Consider the following 20,939-nt stretch of genomic DNA (forward strand, 5'->3'; position numbering starts at 1 on the left):
ACCGCTGAAATTGATCGTGGTTGAATACAAATTATACTTTTCTCCTCATCTGCCGGCAATGTTTACTTCTCCTGTCAGATATTATGGAACGAAGTATAGATCCTTTGCGAAGATGTGTAACAGTAGAAAGATGATGGTTAAAGTGACTGAAGTATTGCGTATCTTCCAGAAGATATTTAAACTTTAATACAATTTCGCGAGAAATTGCAACTTCTCCGAGCATCCAACTCCTATTCCACCGAACTATTTGTATATTTGCTACATATATTCTGATAAAATATTTCAGTATTTTTCTTAATGCCGTTATATACGTAGGTAGGTTCCTAGGTAAATGGATATATTTATAAATTATAATTTATTATTTTAAAATTTAATTAACTACTATGTGTAAGAATAATAATAATAACAATAATAATAATATAAAATCCATAGCGAAGACATTCTGTTAATGGATTTATAGTTCGTGCTAAGTTAATGTTACGACAAGATTGTACAGATACGGAAATAAAATTTGGAGCCTCTTATTGTATGTTTCGCTTACAACTCATAGCGCATGTGCATAAACAAGAGCTTCTGTATATTTTACTTGTGGACAGTCATGTGAAATTGTTGCCTAGATACAGTTGAACTCCCATCAAGACTCGCTCCAAATTTAAATTTCGTATCTGTACAAATGGGTTAGAGAAAAAATAGTGATGACCTTCTTCTAACTGAGGTTGATAATTTATGCGCCGTCTTCATCGATCACTTTTATGTTTGTGTAGAAAATGTGTATATATTTTCAGTTGAAGGCGTAAATTTCAGCTGACGTTTATTTATTATTTTGACGGAGTATATCCTTAAATCATTTTTGTTGAAATACCCTTACTGTGTAACATTATTAAAATTAATGTTTCCGTAATTCCCAGAACAGTGAAAACGATTTACATTGCTTACGTATCATATGCACGTTGTAGCTCTTAGAAGTGACAGTCTTCCCCAGTTATTCTTTTTCTCTATTTATAAATGGCAACTACCACTGGTGGCAATCATAACTACTAAAATCGACAAAACAGAGTGTCAGGTTTGTATTGTGCCTGTAGAGGTGTAGATTAACGAGGTGACGGTGGTTGTTACGTACAGTTTGTGTCAGTTTCTTTTCCTTCGATACTGATAACTGCACTAGCCAAGTGAATATCGTTAGGCCTAATTGTGTTGACGTAAGGAAATTCTTCCTCTTATAACGTAGCCTACACAGATCTTCCGTTTTCTCTGTTCTGAATCTGATGTTAGAAATATGAAGAAATATTTTTATTTAGGACAAATTCCACACAGTATACAGATATTTCTAATTATCAGCCTGATCTTAGAATTAACAAGAAAATTATTTGCTTAAGGAAATTTAATTAATTGTTCCTCAGAAAGGAAAATTGAGTCTCATAATTTCAGGCATATTTTCAGTTATAAACTAGACGTTAAAATTATATATATATATATATATACACAGTATATATGTATATATACAGTATATATATATATATATATATATATATATATAAATTAAGTACTTAAAGGAAAAATTATCCTTCTAACTGTACAGACATTTATAATTTTAAAATTTAGTTATATTATCAGCTGGTTTATTTATGTAAGGGATAATTGTTCATAATCGACAAATATTTTCAAGTTTAAAATTATTGTTAAATTTTCTAGAAATGCACATTATACGTTTATTGAAATAAAAATTTGTTTGATAACCCACTTCAAAACTGATATTAAAATCATCAATAAAGTATTTATTTACTTAAGACGAAAATATTATCTTTATATATTAACAAGTATATCGAGTTCTAAACCTAATGTTACAAATTCAAAAGAAATATAAAAATTTCTTTTTTTATTGAAAGAAAAATTGTTCTTATTAAATAATGATACATTAAATTATAAAACTATTATAAATATACTAATGTCACTTTAAATTGTAGAGAAAATTATATTTATTGATTTTTAATTAATTAATAAATCATTCCAAATTTAAAATTAATGCTTAAGTTATAAAGAAAGTTATTTATGTATTAGCTTCACAATCTACAGATATTTAATACAGTTCTAAAGCCTTACAAATATTTCGGAGAAATGTGTTTATTTTATTTATTTAAAGTAATATTGTTCCTCATCATCTACAGATATTTTCAGTGCTCAAGCTCCTGTACGAAAAGTATGATTTTATGTACTTAGATTAGTGGTTAATAAATGAATGCATTAAATTTATTTATTGATTTATTTGAGAAAAATTGTTCCTCAAAATCTGTAGATATTCTAGTTTTTAAATCCGTATTGAAATGACGAAGAAATACCCTTATTTTATAAAAATAAATAATAGTTGCTCATAATCTACAGGTATTTCTATTCTAAACCCGTATTAAAATTGTGAAGAAATTCAGTTATTTTATAACAAAATAATTGTTCCCCATAATCTAGACTGTTCTATCATTGGTCCTCATAATATACAGATATTTAGAATAGTCTATAATTGAACAATGTTATCGCAAAATGCGTTAAGTCCATTTTTATTCCACCGATCTGCGGACTGAGCTAGTTTTCAAGTGACGTGCACAATAACACAACCTTTTAGACAAGGATTGGCGTTGTTTTGGAAGAAAACATGCTTTAAAATAATGATAGAGGGTTCAGACTTATTTATATGCACGTTTAAGTTATAGAAATGAAATGATCTGAGTGAGTATTGGAATCACACTCTTAAATTTATTCCTCATAATCTACAGATATTTAGAGGGTTCTATAATTGAATAGCCGCCCAGAACAAGGTTGACCAGCAAATGCGAAATTCTTCAAAACCTGGGGAAAAACACATTGTACTGTACATACTTTTAATTTTTTGAGCAAGGTTGACAATCAGACAGTGTGCTGATTTTAATATGAGTACAAGTATTACACATAGCGCGTTATTAACAACCATTATTCACGAAAAAGTCAGCTTATGAGAAATGAGGGTTACAACCTTGTTCTGGGCGGCTGTTCAATTGTTCCTCATGATCTATAGATATTTCTAGTATTCAAGCTCCTGTATGGAAATTTTGATTTTATTTATTTAGAAAAATGATTTAGAAATCCTCTGATTGAGGTTCTGGCTGATATGTACAGTAGTGGCAAAAAAAAAAAAAAACCGGACCGACCCTTGTAGCTGATTTCAGAGTCTTGTTCACTCAGAGTACGATAGACTGGTAACCAAGACTTTCGTGGTTCGAATCCTGCCTGGGGAAAGAAGCTTTTTTTTTTTTGTTCCTTATTCAAATTTATTCCCAATACTTTTCGGTTGCAGAGATATTTTACTACTTAATTAACTTATTATTCCCAGAACATGAATTTTACCAGCAATCGAAAAGTATTGGGAATAAATTTGAATAAGGAACAAAAAAAGTTTCCTTCCCAGGCAGAATTCGAACCACGAAAGTCTTAGTTACCAGTCTATCGTGCTCTGAGTGAACAAGGCTCTGAAATCAGCTACAAGGGTCGGTCCGGTTTTTTTTTTTTTTTTTTTTGCCAATACTGTACATTTATTATCAGGCAGTACATCTCGCGTGACGATATGTGTCAGAGGAAGAACAATAATTGTTTGTGTGCATCTGTAACCTGACTAGTGTAATATGTAGCTAGTTGTCGAGGTATGCAACGGAGGGGAAAGGAACTGGCGACCCCACCCCATTATCTCCTGACCTAGTCGCCTTATAAGTGGTAACTTCTTGGTATCACTTGTGAGGTTCAGACTCGTCTTCGGCCAGTTGACTAACAACAACAATGATTTAAAAATGTATTTATTACATTTATTGATTTATTTAGGGGAAAATTGTCCCTCAGAATCTGTAGATATTTCTAGTTCTTAAATCCGTGTTAAAATTATAAATAAAGTCAGTTATTTCATAGAAAGAATAATTGTTCCTCATAATCTACAGATATTTAGAGTGTTCTATAATTCTTGCTCATAATCTGCAGGTATGTGGAGTAATCTATAATTTTGTTCCTCATAATCTACAGATATTTAGTGTTCTATAGTCGTTCCTCATAATATACAGATATTTAAAGTGTTCTATAAATGTTTCTCATCTACAGATATTTAGAGTGTTCCAAAACAAGTCGAAAGCGTGAAGAAAATGATTATTTCGTGGTGCTTCCATCTTTCGAATTTAGACATCGCATATCAGTGAAGTCGTTAGGTCGAAGCCTATTGTAAAGTAGGCCTACTTTGTCTCCGTTTTTCTGGGGAGAAGGAGACTTGTAAATAAACTATGCAGAGACTCGTGTTTTGGTCTTTTAAGTTTTTACTGTACATGATTGTTAACACTTTTCACTGTTAATTGTAATGTCGTCTTTTAAATAACGATTTATTTATGAAATAGGCTTACATGTAAATCTCTAATATTCAAAGAGGATTGCTACTGAACATTTTTATTACATTTTGTGATTTTTTCATTACTAGCATCATCATCATTATTGTTATAGCCTATGCTTCGTATTAAGCAGCTGAAGATTTCGGAAAGACTGCCAGGAATTATGCACAGTTCATTTCTCATTGTTGGAAGAGTTACGTGTGACATGAACTTTTCTCTGGAATTCTTGCCGCAGTGAAGTACACGGTCATTAGCGAGGCAGCTATTATGCTCGGAAGTACGTGGAAATGAGTCATTAGTTCTGTAGCTGCATGACTGGCTTTTCATATCTATTATTCAATTTTTAGTGTCATTGTCACCTTGTTTTTCGCACGTCTCTAATTTATAAAGACGTCCTGTGGAGCAGGGCTGAGCCTGCACGAGACGGATGTGAATTGATTCTACTGCCCACATCTCATCCAGACTTCTCAGAAGGAGTCTTGGGAACCAATTAATAATCTGCACTCAGAATTGCACGTTGAAGTATTCCCACAGAGCGTTGTGGCTTATGACTTCAGTGCTTCATATCCTTATTGTATATTTAGTATTCAATTTCGAGACCAAGCTTAGTTCTATGAAGTTTTGATGGACTGAACGTGCACCAGCGTGTTGCCATGGCATTGTGGGAAAGTTTTAATTCCTTGCTTGTTTTATGTTGCTGATATTTTTCGTGTTTCAGGGAATTTAACAGTCGTGGTTTTAAATGTGTCCACTCTATTCTCCTAGTCATTCTAGTGCTGTCAACCGACTGACAAACATTGCAGTATCAAATCATGAACTATTTAATATTGGATAAGGGCGTAAGATAAATGTTAAATCTGGAAACATTACATATCCAACCGCTGACAGTTTCATCCACTGAGGTATATATGTAGTTCCGCGAATTCGTGCCAGACGACTAAAAATATTTTAAAGCTGGAACCATTGAAGACCTCGGTGCAAAAGCCGGTCAAGTCCAAAAATGAACATTTTACAGGAGATAAAAATAACTTTCTACAAAAATTGAATGTGCATAAATTTGAAACTATTTTTTTACACGATAATTTAGGAAGTTAGTACGTATTTTATGACGTTACCAATATTCTTGTTAGTTCTCTTTCGTCCATAGAATTTTTTTGAATGGTGGGCTTGAATGTTTTTGTCCCGAAAATACAACGAATTTCTTTGTATTGTTTAAACTTAATTTATTTCTTATTTGAAAACATATCGAACGAAACTTACTTCAGTTCCAGGTGATTTTCTGTTGAGTGGATTATCAATGCATATCTTACATATATATTTCCAACATTAATATTCTGTAATGTGTTACAATTTCTACAGGTATCTGATCTTGGGGACCAAAGCTGTAGTTAAAATTGGTGTTGAAATATATACTGTGGCAAAATACCTTCCATCTAGCAGGTAGAACTCTGACCAAGAATCAGCCGGATATGTCTGTTTTTGACGCAAATCAGTCAAGTAGTCAATTTTTTTTTTCAACTGTAGAGACGTTACTAGTTTCTTTTATTTATTTATCTTTTTTTATTTATTTTTATTTATTTATTTGAAAATTTTTATACATTGGTACTATCAATTTTGCTTAAATAATTAACATTACAACAATATGAGACTTGTGGAGAGGGTGACGTCCATTAACGTTCCTCAAAGCATCAACAAATCAGTGTGTCTTTTTGAGGCGACGACCAGGTTGTGTAGGGGGCAGGTTCCGAGGAATCTGGTTGATTAAGCTGTTAGAATGTGTTGACAATGTTGCATATAATCGTGTATAGGAAGAATGAAGTACAGTCTCTATTTTGGCTAGATCTAGATCTGAATGAAGTGTTTCATTTCTGATGTACCATGGTGCTCCAGTGATTATCCTTAGTGCACGATTTTGGAATGTTTGAATACGCTTGATTTGGCTTATAGAAGCCGATCCCCATAATGAACATCCATAGAGCCAAATAGGTTTGAGAAGCATTACATATATTAGCCTTTTGTTGGAAAGGGAAAGACAAGAGCTGGAAAGTATTGTTTTCAATCGATGAAGTCTGTATCTTAATCTCTGGAGGTTGTAAGTGAGATGTTTATGCCAGGTCAAGCGACTGTCTAGGATGAGTCCAAGATATCGTACTTCTTCATGTTGCGGTACTGGTGAACAATTGAGGTATAATGGAAGTGCTTTTTCTTTTTTGAGGTATGTGAATGTTACTGTTGATGACTTATTTGTGTTCATGACTGTTCTCCATTTTTTGTTCCATTTTTAAATTTCTTGTAGAAAGTTGTGTAGATTGGTTGTCACTTGTTCACCAGTATCTCCTTTGCTAAGGACAGTAATGTCATCAGCGAACTGAGCTACAGTTAGAGAATCTGATTTAGGTGTTGGTATATCATGAGTGTAAATTAAATAGATAAAAGGGGCTAGAATGCTCCCTTGAGGTACACCTGCAGAAATATATCTAATCTGAGACTGTACACCTTCATAAATTATTGAATAAGTTCGTCTTCTAAGAAATGATTGAATTAAACGGTAATATGTGTCAGGAAGATGGTTTTTTAGTTTGAATAAGAGGCCATTATGCCACACTTTATCGAACGCCTTTTCTGTATCAAGAAAAAGGCCTGAACAAATTTGTTTCTTTTCATAGGTGTCAAGAATTATGTCAATAATCCTATGTAATTGTTGCGGACAGGAATGCATTTTTCTGAATCCAAATTGAGTATTTGGTAACAATGATTCTAGATGCGTTAATAGTATAGGTAATAAAAGACGCTCAAATATTTTTGAAAAGAGAGGCAGAAGACTTATAGGTCTGTAGTTAAATGGATCAGTACGAATTTTGTTCGGTTTAGGAATCATCACAATATTAGCGTGCTTCCATGTTGAAGGAAAATATGATAAGCGTATCATTGCATTGTATATCTGTGTTAACAGAACTGTAGTTCTTCTAGGCAGTTGCAAGAGGAGAGGTTGTGTTATATACTCATGCCCAGGGGCTTTTTTCGCGGATAATCTATTAATCGTGTTTCTGACCTCTTCTGGAGTGAATAGTTTACAAATTGGAGACAGTTGTAGAGGCTGGTTTAAAGTATTATTCACTTCTAAAGTTGTATTATTATCTTCGTTGTCATTAGGTTGAAACTGACTTTCTAAAATTTTGGAAAATATCTCAGTTTTATCATTCGGGCTTGTGAGCCATTGATTGTCATATTTTAGTGGTGGAATCTTTTCAGTTTTTTTAGTAATTTGTCTTGTTTTGCGCCATAGACTGCCATCCTTTGAATCTAAGGATTTTAAATGATTGTCAGTTGCCTCTCTGTATAATTCTTTTAGGGCTAATTTGAGTTCTTGTGTAGCCTTATTATAATTTTTCTTATGAGGAGGATATTTTGTTCTTTGCCATAGTGTCCTGGCTGATCTTTTCACATATTGTAGCTGTAAGATATGTGGTGGAAGTACTGCTTTTCTTCTAATTTGATTAAAGTTTAAACTATTGGAAGAAGCCGTATTTGCAGCTGTTTTAATATTATTGGTAAGTATATTTATTGCCATATCTATATCTCTTTTATTTTTAGGGGAATCTTCAAGTTAGTAGAGATATCAAGACAAGATACATATTCATTCCAGTTAAAGGGGTGTCTTATGAGCTTGTATTTATTACATGAATTCGGAATAGCTGTTGATAAAGTCAGAAGAACAGGTAAATGATCTGAACTCAATTCATGTATAACTCTTGGAACACTACAAAAATGTTGGAACTGTTTACCAATAAAGAAATCAAGCAGGTCAGGCATATGTCCTGAATCAAGATAATGTGTTCGTTCAAAAGGGTATGCTATTTCCAAATTGAGTTTAAAAATTTGATCATATAGCATATTGCCTCGGGGATTGGTTATGTTGGATCCCCATCTAGGGTGTTTGCTATTAAAATCACCTCCTAATATGAATCTGAATTTCATTTCATGAACTACCCCCCAAATCAAAGTGGGCGTGACACGCTGGTCCGGAGCAGAATAGAATGAACCTATTTGATAGTCAGTATTATCAATTTTTATCTGTACTCTTGAAATTTGTACTTCATCCTTTAAAATTGAGGGAAGTTCGTTACGACACAAATCTGCTCTGATAATTACTGCAGATCCACCTTTTTTTGCTTCCATAGGGATGACCAGCTCTATATATTTTATATCCAGATATGAAAAAGTTTAGATTTGGAGCAAGTTTAGTCTCAGTAATCAACATTATGTCAATATGATAAGTATTCAGGAAGAAGACTAATTCATAGTACTTATTATTTAAACTCTGGCAATTCCATGTGCTGATAATGAAACTTGTCTGTGGAATGTTACTCATTTTGCAGTACTCTTGGGAATAACAAGTTCAATGAATTAACCAGAGGTTGTATTAATGATATGAGCATATCTAGTTTCTTAATCATATCAGAGAATAATGCATTATTTGCAATTAGAGTATTATCTACAATACCTTACTTGTTAACCGAAGATGCTGCAATACTTGAATATAAGGTCCGATTGGAAGATTCCCTGTGTATATCTGAAAATGGAGCATCTTGTGCAGGAACTTTTTTCAGCTCTGGAGACGTTACTAGTCAGACTAGAAGGATTCTTGCATCGAAGTGTGCAGCGTATATAAATTTATCTATGCAGTGCATGCTAAACATCGATTTTGAAAAAAGTTGGACCTAACCGATTTTTGGACCGAAGTCTTCAATTGCTATCGCATGTGAAGGAATCTTTCATACTTTGTATGTGTCTTATAGTAATCTTTCTCAATGAAGAATAGAATAACAGCATGGGATAAGTAGCCTACGTCTATGTTTATATAGATAAACATGTGGGATTATTGAGGAGAACTTTAAAATTTAATAATAATAATATTATTAATAATAATAATAATAATAATAATAATAATAATAATAATAATCTTTATATGTTTCACTAACTCACAATCATACATATCACCATGTTTAATCTGTAACTGCAGTCAATGTATTGTTATTAGTAGTCTATCTCTTTACTGTTAACTATTGATTTAAAAAGCATGTTTCTAATTTGTAATTTTAAGTAATTTATTCTATTATTTCTTTACTGTTTACTTTTGTTTCTAAACGTTTTGTATTGCCTCTACTATTATATATTGTCCTTCAAGAATTTCGTTATTCATTAGTTGTAAGTTATTACTTGTGTTATATATTTTAATTATTGTAGTTGTTCCTGAGTCATGTATGTAATTTGTAACCGTAAAACAACGCTTGTAATATCCTTTTACTAATCTTAATTTGTTTCATTGTTCATGAACTAAGTATTAATTTGAAACTGAAAGCCAAACTTTGTTTTATCAATCTACTGTTGATTATCTTTTTAAAGTCATGTATTTACTTTGAAATGGTCAGACATTCTTGTATATATCTCGCATTGATTATTCCTCAAACATCTAATCAATCTATAACAGGAGTAATTCTTTCGCTAATGTGCATGCTTATACATAATCCATGTAATCTGTAACTGTGACCACTATTTTGTATCATCACTTTATTATTATTTATTCGTTATAAAATATGTATCTTGATGCCAACTATAACCCTAATATACCTCAGGGTGAAATAGGGTTTATTACATTGGATTAAAAAAATAAATAAATAAAAAGTGGGCTTCCAAATTGAATTCTCTACGTATTTCAATTATTTTAAACAAAATATTGAATCTGTGCATTAACGATCTCTTCTAAATACATGTTCTTCAGTTAAAATTGTTGCATGTTTACAGTTTGAAATTAAGTATTTCTGAATAGATTTTATAGCAACTATTTCAAATACTTATACGTCTATAACTTTTTATATTTCTTCTATCTCCTTTTTATAAAGGGGTATGACAATAATTACATTTCGCCATTCGTCAAGAATCGGGTGATTTGTGTATACTTTGTTTAATGGTAGTGGTAGTGGTGGTGGTGGTGGTGCCAGCAGGAGCAGCAGCAGCAGCAGGAGGAGCAGCAGCAGCAGCAGTAGTAGACTCTTCGTTAAGGATTTTTTTTCCTTCTTACTCTGCTTTGTCGGTCGCCCCTTTCGTCCGACTTACACCACTGCGTATCGGAGAGGGAGATTTATTGGATCGCACACTGGACATTTCCTAAATGCTGACCTCCCTTGTCATGGGATCGGCATGACGCAGGGCTACCGCTGAGCCATCGCAGGGCAATTAGCAATCATAAAACAAAGGACAAACACCCAGTCCCGTGGACCGAAAGTAAATTTCTTCCATTGTCCACACTGAGAATCGATCTTCGACCGTTTGTTTCGAAACTGCACGTGGTATCAACAAAGTCACAATGGTGGACTAAGAAAATTTTAAATATTTTCTATAAAGACCTCAGTTACTCAAATGTGAATGACTCATCTATGCCAGTAAGTCATATATTCCTTATGCAAACTTTTGATGGTTATTTGCTGTTGATTAGCATGGTAATAACAACAATAATGATTAATGATATTATTATTATTATTATTATTATTATTATTATTATTATTATTCATACCAAGGAGGGCATACGATGCCGTGCACTTTTCAGACGTAGAATAAAACAGTCAAGTGTATAAATAGCCTGGCATTGAACTCGGGCCTGCCAGTGAGTCATTCCCATTGCGACTTCTGGCACGGTCTGCTGCAGAGCTGTTGACATTGTGCACTGCAAACTGTTTTGTAAATGTGACAGTATTCAGATGCCAGATCATGAGAAAGCAAATGAATGAATTAATATGCATATGGTACGTATCATTGCTGGTATGTTAAACGCATCCGACGTGTAGTTTCGCAGGTGCAAATGTTGACAGTACGAAAGTATGAGCATAAAGGAGTCATAAAGCTAGTAAATATTTCATTATCGACGAGAAGCAGACTGTTAATAATTGTATTATTTTATTTTTACAGTCTTTCTGACACTGGAGGTTGCTATATAATACAAAAGATGCTAAGAGCAAAATGTGACTTTAGCAATATAACAAAAAAATGCTAACATATATAAATGATACTGTACCAATTGTAATATGACCTAAACAAATTGGTATATGCCCATACATACATACATACATACATACATACATACATACATACATACATACATACATAAACTGTTCTGCCCTGGACAGGTCTTTCACTACAAACACAGCATTCTCCAATCTTTCCTATTTTCTGCCTTCCTCTTAGTCTCCGCATATGATCCACATATCTTAATATCGTATCATCTGATATTTTCTTCTGCCCCGAACTCTTCTCCCGTTCACAATTCCTTCCAGTGCATCTTCAGTAGGCAGTTTCTTCTCAACCAGTGACCCACCAATTCCTTTTTCTCTTTCTGATCAGTTTCAGCATCATTCTTTCTTCACCCACTCGTTCCAACACAACTTCATTTCTTATTCTGTCTGTCCACTTCACACGCTGCATTCTCCTCCATATCCACATTTCAAATGCTTCTATTCGTTTCTCTTCACTTCATCGTAATGTCCATGTTTCTGCTCCCATACTCCAACAAAGCACTTCTATAGTATTTTTCTTAGTTCTTTTTCCAGAGGTCCACAGATGCTCCTTTTTCTATTAAAAGCTTCCTTTGCCATTGCTATCCTTTCGACTTCCTTGCTGCAGCTCATGCTACAGTTACTGCTTATAGTACAGCCCAAGTATTTGAAGTTGTTCACGAGCTCTATTGCCTCATTTAGAATTAGAAAGTTTATCATATGACTATATGTGGTAAAATTAATTACAGTATATTATGTTTGTCATATATCCAGAAATCATACAATTTAGAAGGGGGAATGATGTTATTTACTCGCTTAGTAAAGGCGGTTAGCTATGGACAGACGGCACAAACATGTAGTGTCGAAAGTGATAATTACTCTCTCCGAGAAAATATGCCATTTTTCAGGGCTAAACTGCAGGATTATCTAGATCTAATCTAGTAGAAAAGTATTACAATATTGATTTATATTACTATTGAGGCTGTCGAATGTTACGTTTATAGACGCATTGAATTCAATTGGACATTCCTGGTGGTAATCTCACCTATAAGTTGTATAAAAGTAAAGTTCCTTATCACATAACAGATTGATCAGCCTTTATCAATTTCACTATGTTTCCATCTAGCGACTGCAAAAGAAGTCGATGGAATTGAATGGAGTAATAGTTAGCAGCAGTAGGCTATTTCTATTAGCAGTCGTTACCAAAAAATTCATTTTCTGCAGTGGAGATTCTAGTGGTTCTTCTCTTTTATAATGCTGCCATATCATAACGTGGGAATGGCCAATCTGTTATATAATTATGTGATCAGGGATAAAGTATAGCCGGGACTGTTGCTCACCCAAAATCATACATAAGCAACTCTCTAAATAATGTAATGGCTAACTAGCTTTAAAGATCGGTTGTGTAACGATAGAATGACTTTAATTGCGTGTGTTTTTTTTTTTGCAAACCAAATTTATATTGTGAAGTTTTTTTTTAATAGTTAATCTAATAAAACTTTCAGTATCTCTTTATCTTATGACGAGTTGCCAAACTAACTTCCTGTTATGACAAGTGTTGTGTTGCATGTTTCCACGTATTCACTACTTTTTATATATTCTAGTGATGTTTAAATTATTTTATCTTTTTGTTTTCATATTTCCCGATAATGGCATATCTATAATGTGATAACTTGAGCTATATATAATCACAATTTTCGTTACTATGTGTACCTAAAAATATTGTGTTCATTGTATGCTTTTACGTCACTATTTTATTATTATTATTATTATTATTATTATTATTATTATTATTATTATTATTATTATTATTGTCTTATATTTTTATACTTTGTATGTCTCATTTATTTTGACCTACTGTTCACATTTTATTATGCATTTTTCTTTCTATATGTTATATATTATATCTGATTTCTACTGACTTGTTGTTTACATTATACTCGTATTATGATTATCTACTTCACTTTTGTGTGTAAAATTGTAGTGTACTTTACTTTGTAAATTTGTAGTGTTTTTTTGTATCGCAGTTTTACTCCTGGTTGAGTGTTAGAGAAGACCGTATGGCCTTAACTCTGCCAGGTTAAATAGAAGCATTATTATTATTATTATTATTATTATTATTATTATTATTATTATTATTATGCCGTAGTTTTGTCATTTAGGCCAACGTCACTTGTGCTCTACACTCTTTATGTGTGGAGTAGTTTTTAATCCAAGAGCTAATATTCTTCGGACTTTTTTAATCGATGAATGCTTGTGACGTCACAGATGGTTGCGATGAGTTAGCGATGTCTGCTGATTTAAGAACTACTTGGTTAAAAAATGAGCTGAAGGTTTTTATAGGCTAAGCAAGTACATACGAGTAGGCTACATTAATACTTGATTTGAGTCATAAAAGAATTTATGACGGACAAAGTGAGCGCTGTGAGATTTTTCTAAGGGTTCTCTAGTTTCCTCTCACTATGATCACCATTCACTATTACTTCACAATAATTCTCATTCTGTGAGGTCTCGAGCCAGGTCTTCTGAACGAAAAAAAAAAAAAAATGGTTGAAAATTGTACACGTGTATAATAAAATTGTCACCACCACCACCACTTGATTTCCTTATACTGAGAACGTTTGTGCACTGAGAACATTATTAGTTTATTACTGTCATTTAAGATTTGAAGTCCATATCATAGTTACGCGACACAACTATCTTTAGTGTCTGAGTGAAATGAAGATGATAATGCCAGCGAAATGAGTCCATGGTTCAGCGCTGAAAGTTACCCAGCATTTGTTCTTGTGTTAAAGGAAAACCCTGAAGAAACTTGAAACAGGTAACTTGCTCCAATCAAGATTTGAACGTGGGTCAGCTCATTTCGCGGCCAGACATGTTAACCGTTATTCCACAGCGGTGGACAAATATCTCAATGTAGTTCTGCTTTAAGATATGTACTTTTCTCCTTTAAATAAACTGAAATCAAAATACACCGTCTTCTCTTTCAGTAGACGTTATGATTTCGATCAACAGTTTGACTTCCTGACAAGAACATAATAAATTATCAATCACTTTTCAACAATGCCGACTGTTTGCAGTATTTTGTATTGGTCGTCCTCTGTGTTCTTGCAGCTACCATACTGGCCGTTGGATGTAAGGTTCATAGGTTCGAACTGTCCTAGGGCGATGAATTTTAAAATCTTTAGCCTGGAATAAATCGGGATTCCGTGTCGTAGATTTACGGCACGTGAAATAATCCTGGCATAAGCCGTCGGCCATTTCTCGCCCACGTTGAATTTCGACACGAACACCTGCAGTTGAATGTTAACCTCAGTAACGTTCCTCTGTCGTCTGTGGTCGTCTATAAGCACTGCCCGGGACAACCAATCACAAACCTACAATCAATCAGATTCATCAGCCTTCAAATCCGATCAGAATATGAAACCAATGTCACCAGGTTGTCATTTGACATTTCTGGTCTCTCCTAGCAATGCCTTAAGTGTAACACACTTCTGAGGTTGGGGCGCCTGGAAGGCGGAATATTGATGGATATTATCGACGAATTTAAAGTCGGGTTTTGATTTGCATCAATGAACTCCTACTGACTTTAAGGACGATTTATGAAAGTTATATATTATCGATGAGGTTGTCGATAAATTGACAGAAGCACCTTAAACATATTAAATCTTCCTTAATCGTTTTGCAAGTCCAATAGAGGTTACGTACCTTGGAATTGCTTCATGCAGAAACCGGAAGGCTGGAATATTTCGCATTGTTTGTCTGGGCGATGAGTAGCACGACCGGTTTCTGTGAAGGCAGCATGCTTAAGCTCAATAAACAAACTCAAGGCTGCTTTCGCACAGCCTGTTCGCAGCCTCCTGTATCTGGGTGCGCGAATTAATCCAAATGTGGGACGTATCATTGACTGTGCTAAATATATTGTCTGGCCAACTAGCCATAATTCCGCTGCCATTGAAATACGATCTATTTGCAGTCATGTCCGACTATACCTAGGTTACAAGATCATCATAAAGATCAAATACAAAAATATGGAGTATGTAAAGTATAGTGCAAACCAGAAGTTTAAGATTAGCCACATAATATACGTATACGTACATAAATAATTTTGCCTGGTTTTGGCGTTTGTTTTTAAGGAATCTGAGCTCTCTCTGAATACTTCGACTTATTGGAAATTGTTTTCTCTAATTGGTTATAATTAGAGTGTGGAATTTAGGCAAAAACTTATTTTTTTCTTTGGTATATACAGGATAGATTTAATATTTACATTTTTCATGGAAATACATGTATAAACAAAGGGGTTTTATAGTGCCTAAAAATGCCTACTTCGACGTTAGTGCCTATTTTTAAGTTTTTTTTTATTTTTGCGTCAATTTTCGTAACTGTTTATTGTTTTTCTCAACATTCTGTACCGTTTACATTCCAAGACTGATAACTCCTTCCTAGCAGTGAACAACACAATAGAGAGTACCTCCGGGGCCACCCTTTCTCATTCTTACAGTCTTTCAATCCAAAAATTCCAACTTTCAGTCGGCCTGGGTAGCGTAGTCGGTATAGCGCTGACCTTCTGTGCTCGAGGTTGCAGGTTCGACACCGGTCCAGGTCAATGATATTTAAATGTACTTAAATGCGACAGGCTAATATCAGTAGATTTACTGACATGTGAAGGAACTCCTGCGGGACAAATTATTATTATTATTATTATTATTATTATTATTATTATTATTATTATTATTATTATTATTATTATTATTATTATTATTATTATTATATATTCCTCTGTCTGTCAGAAATTTAACACAAACTCGCTGGGTTGACCCGAATAAGCATTCTCTTACATTCCAAGACAGATAACAACCCCTTTCTTTTTTTTTTTCTCCACCATTTGTAAGTATAGCAGTGAGCGACACAATAGCCATAATAAGTGCTGATCATCTACTATGAAGCAAACTATGGAAATGTGATTTGTGAATGAAGAACACTAACTTAAAGACAGAATGTTTTCATTTTATGTATGCATGTGTACCCATGTAAAATGTGAAATGTGTGGAAGTTTCTTTTAATCCTGGAATTTTGCATTAAATAAAAATGTTGAATCTTATATTAGTGACATTCTTTAACAAACAAAAGCCTATTTTTTATTTTGTAGAGCCTAAATAAAGCAGTTTAAAAGCCTAAAATGCCACTTTTTAGGACCTAAAATTCCACTCTCTAGTTATAATTTAACGACATTGTATCAACTACGATGTTATCTAGCGTAGTGATTCCTAGAAATCGATATTTTGGTATGAGAAAGTAAAATGGACACAAAAGAGGTTTGAACTAGAGACCTCTTCATTCAGAGTCCAATGTTTAATCTCTGGGTTGCCAGAGATAGCTAAGCTGTAGTGAATCACGTCAGTACTAAATCATTGAATAAAATATGAGTATTTTCATGAAGGACATTTTCCTTGGACCAAAAATAAAATACAAATGGAGTGAAAAAAAAAAACTTTTTTACCGTGAACCAAATTTGTGGTAAAACTGTGTAAGTACACATTACCATGTCCCCTGTAGATTAATTGGGGATTCAGTAAGATTGATTAATAAGAAACCTTTGAGCGTTTTATGCTGACTAAATTAAAAGAAGAATATAGTAAAGCTGGTATTGAAATTAACTAAAAAACTAAATATCTGGCAACAGACGAAGAAGTTAAGAATTAAAAAAATTGAAGAAAACCTTGAAATTAGAGGATGCAACAAATTCAAATATCTAGATTTCATCACTTCAAAAAAAATGAAAGTGAGGAAGAAGACATCAGCCGTAGACTTGATCAATCAAGAATATGTGTACAACAACTGAATTCAGTTCTATGGGATAGACATATAACTAAACATACAAAATATATTGTATTTAAAACAATGATAAAAACATGTGTTTGGAAATACTCATATTAATGAATGGGTATATAGGAGATATCATATAAACTGGATGGATACTAAGAGAATTGTTAAACTTGCAAGGGATAATCTTTCTAAAGGTAGAAGAAGACAGGGACGACACAGAAAACTATGATATGACGATTTGGGATGAGGCAATGACAACTGAAGATAGAACAGGCTATAAGCATATAATGAAAAAATGAAGAAGAAATAGAAGATAGAAAGCATTATGAAATACATATGGCTCATATAACTGGATTATAAAGAAACGAAATAAATGCGACAGAAATAGATTGTAGGACAAGATGTTGTGGACTAACAATAATGGACAAACAGAGGTAAGAGGAAATTCGAAGGCAAATGCAAGCAGATAAATATGTTTTATTGCACAAAAAGAAAAATTTTTCTTTGGTACCGGCACTTCAGAAGAGCAGACGGAAACCGGCAGATAAAGTCACTGAGTGGAGTAATAATAATAATAATAATAATAATAATAATCCGAGGCACGACAGTCCATGAAGGATCTTGACCGACCAGCCGGATGCTGGCCTCACGTTCAAATGTCGAAACAGAGGTAGACGATCATCTAACCATAATGGAGGTATCGTGTGGTTAGCACGATGATCCCTCCAGCCGTTATAGCTGGCTTTCGTAACCGGATTTCGCGACCTATTGTAGCTTCCAAGTGCATCACGATGCTGGGTGTGCACCGGTCCTATACACTGGCCGACATTTCATGAGAATATTTCTTCCCCTATGAGGACTCGAACCAGTGCTCATTCCTTAAAGCTAGTCCTATGCAGAATGTCTTAGACCACGACGCCACGGCGCGGGACACTGAGTGGAGTTCCATGGAGACCAAGAAGATCATTTAGAGATGAGGTTGACGAGTCTATCATGACAAGAGGATTAGAAGATGGAGAGTAAGAAAATTGAGCAGAATGGGGAAAGAGGTTAAGAGAAGGAAAACAGCAACAGTTATACCATCCGAATTATGATAGGCCTTTGTATCATTTGGTCTTGCTATCTTTCGTTTTACACAACCAACTTCTATCCGAAATCGCATCTCCAAAATCCATAGTCTTATGCTGAAAACGAGCATTATCGTGACATCTAAAAATCTATAGTCTATTTCGCAGCATGGTTAATGAAGCAAACAGCACAAACGAATGGAGTTTCGAACTGGTAACTTCTCCATTGCCACTTCTCCATTGCTAGTCCGATTTTTAATCTCTGAACTACCGAAAATGATTAGCAATGTGTGATTATAGATTAACCAAAGCAACCTCAACTTCCACTGCTAGTAACTCGAAAACCTTAGAGCCTAATATAATATGATCTTGCTAACCTTCGTTTTACGTAACCAACTTTCTATCCGAAACTGTGTAATCAAAATTGATGGTCCAAAAGCATAATATTGTCCCTTTGTGAGTAACGCAGTATTTGGTATTTTGACACAAGTGACATGTAGTGTATGCTGTACGTGTGTTACCCTATATTAACAGTATACTGCGGTCTTATTCAATGAAAGGCCTCCAATACCATTTCGTCAGATTGTATTTCGACATCCCTGTCATTCTCATGTAAATGAGCCCTAGGAATCCAATACAGATCGTGAATCAGAATAGCAGGCCGTATTAACATTCCTGTTGCGACAGCTGAAGGTCCGCCTGCCTCCCTCCACAGCAGGAAGCACGGCTTCATGTATCCGCGCGTTCTTGAGAAAGCAATATTGTTTGAGTCATAGAATGCTTCCCTTCCTATAAACTGTATATACATAATTGTTGCAGATTTGAGTTGTAATTGATTTTCTTTTCGGATCCACTGGCACGTTTCATTAAGAGGTTCATTAAACCCAGTGTAAACTTGTCATTCGAGGTGTTCAAGGAAGAATGATTGGCACAGGGAACAAAAATATCTTGAAGGTGTTGACGGAAATGCTAGCTGGATACTCCTACATTGTATTTTCTGGCATGTCTTTGGGTTGTTCGTGTTCAACCTTGGTACTACAGCTGTTGGGCGGATCCTTGGGTGCGGAAGGCAACTGTTGATTGAATTCAATTCAATTTTATAGACCAATGAACATAATAATTTATTTATTTATTTATATTTATGTGCTGAACAACATCCATTGACCAAAAAACGTCCAGCACAGTGTTACAATTAATACAATAAAATGAACAACTATGATACAAATTAAATAATTGAGATAACAACAAAATGAAGAACATAGATTACAATGATTAATTTACAAGAATTAATACTATAAAATTTTATAGCAAAGAGTTGATTCTTACTAAAGTATTACCAATTTGTATATAATGATTATGCAAATAATATTAGGAAAGATATTGCCATATTCTAATACAGTGGGCGTCAGCACGCGCTGAAATGTGCAAAGGGTAAGCGGTGCCGTCCCGTGTGCACCGTCGTGCAGCAGGAAGAGGTAGAGAGCATACCCGCTAGCAGCTACGAGTGCACAGTGATGCACTGTGTTCTCCGAGGGTAAGAGATGGTAGCCCCAGGGTGCTCTGTGCTGACGACCCCTGTTCTAATACTTCTATGCATTGAATGGATCGAAATCGCCTACGTGTAAGTTAGCATGTTTAATACATCTGGAGACCGGCGAGGAAGATTTAGAATTTCTAATATAGAAGAGTTTGTGATGTCTCATGTCCTTCATAGGAATACGAAGGCTGACACTGTTTAAGAAAGATTGACCATTAATGTCATATTTAAGGACCTTACATAAGAATAAGTAATCGAGATCATGACGTCTAGCATACAAGTTTCGACATTTAAAGTGCTCGCATTTTTTATCATAGTTATACCCGGAGTTATTAGGCAGAAATCTGTACATCCATGTTTTTGATACCCAGCAAGATAGGACATTTTGCAACATAACTCTGAAAGTAAGGATTTACGGGAAAAACTGTGCAGAACATTTTAGTTCTAGTTTTACCTCTACATTACACCCACAATGTTTTTACAGGCATTTATGAATCACTCTGTATACACCCCGTCCTGTTTTTGTCTCGTGGAAATAAGGCCAGTCTAACCCTGATGTTACGCCGCGGGATCGCAGAAGAGGAAGGCATTCCGATTTGTTATGGCCCACGTTGGAACTCTAAGCTAATCGCCTTCTTTGTTTGTCTGACGCTTCCCCCTCCTCGGCGCGGCGCATTGAACCGCTTGCTTGTGAGTGCCACTGGTTCAGTAGCCGCGATGTTTCAACAGCCGCAACTCAATGAAGTGTTGCTCTGGCTGCTCCGGTCTCAACCGGGTATGTAGTCCATTGTAATCCTTCTCAGCTGTGGTTTTTCTTTCATAAATTCGTTAGATCACCACATAGAAATTCGAATTTAAAGTTGTGATCTTTTGAGTGTTAGTGTGTGACCGATAATTTGTGTATGCTTCAGTGAACATATGTGCAACTTAAGTATCGTAGCGGTTTCAGGAAGTAAAACGAACTGCTGTAGAAAGTCCGTATGTGTGTGTGTTAGTGTGTATGTTTATTGTGTGTAGAGGCATATGTGTTGCTTGCTATTGTTCGTTCTGGAATAAAGTTATCAAATCTCGT

At 34.5% G+C, this 20,939-nt stretch overlaps 1 protein-coding gene across 6 annotated transcripts in view; it reads left to right on the plus strand.

Moving 5' to 3' along the window:
* Window positions 1–20,939, plus strand: part of AMPdeam (AMP deaminase) — a 343,486-nt gene that overhangs the window by 140,967 nt on the left and 181,580 nt on the right. The window contains exon 1 of one of the 6 annotated variants that reach the window (XM_069841645.1): window positions 20,520–20,642. The exons of the other annotated variants lie outside the window; for them this stretch is intronic. Coding sequence (XP_069697746.1) covers window positions 20,585–20,642 — 58 coding nt within the window. The 5' untranslated portion in view covers window positions 20,520–20,584. Of the gene's footprint in view, window positions 1–20,519; window positions 20,643–20,939 lie in introns of those variants that run through there. 6 annotated transcript variants of the gene reach the window in all.

This window comes from Periplaneta americana, chromosome 12 (assembly GCF_040183065.1).
Source record: "Periplaneta americana isolate PAMFEO1 chromosome 12, P.americana_PAMFEO1_priV1, whole genome shotgun sequence".
Lineage (NCBI taxonomy): Eukaryota > Metazoa > Arthropoda > Insecta > Blattodea > Blattidae > Periplaneta > Periplaneta americana.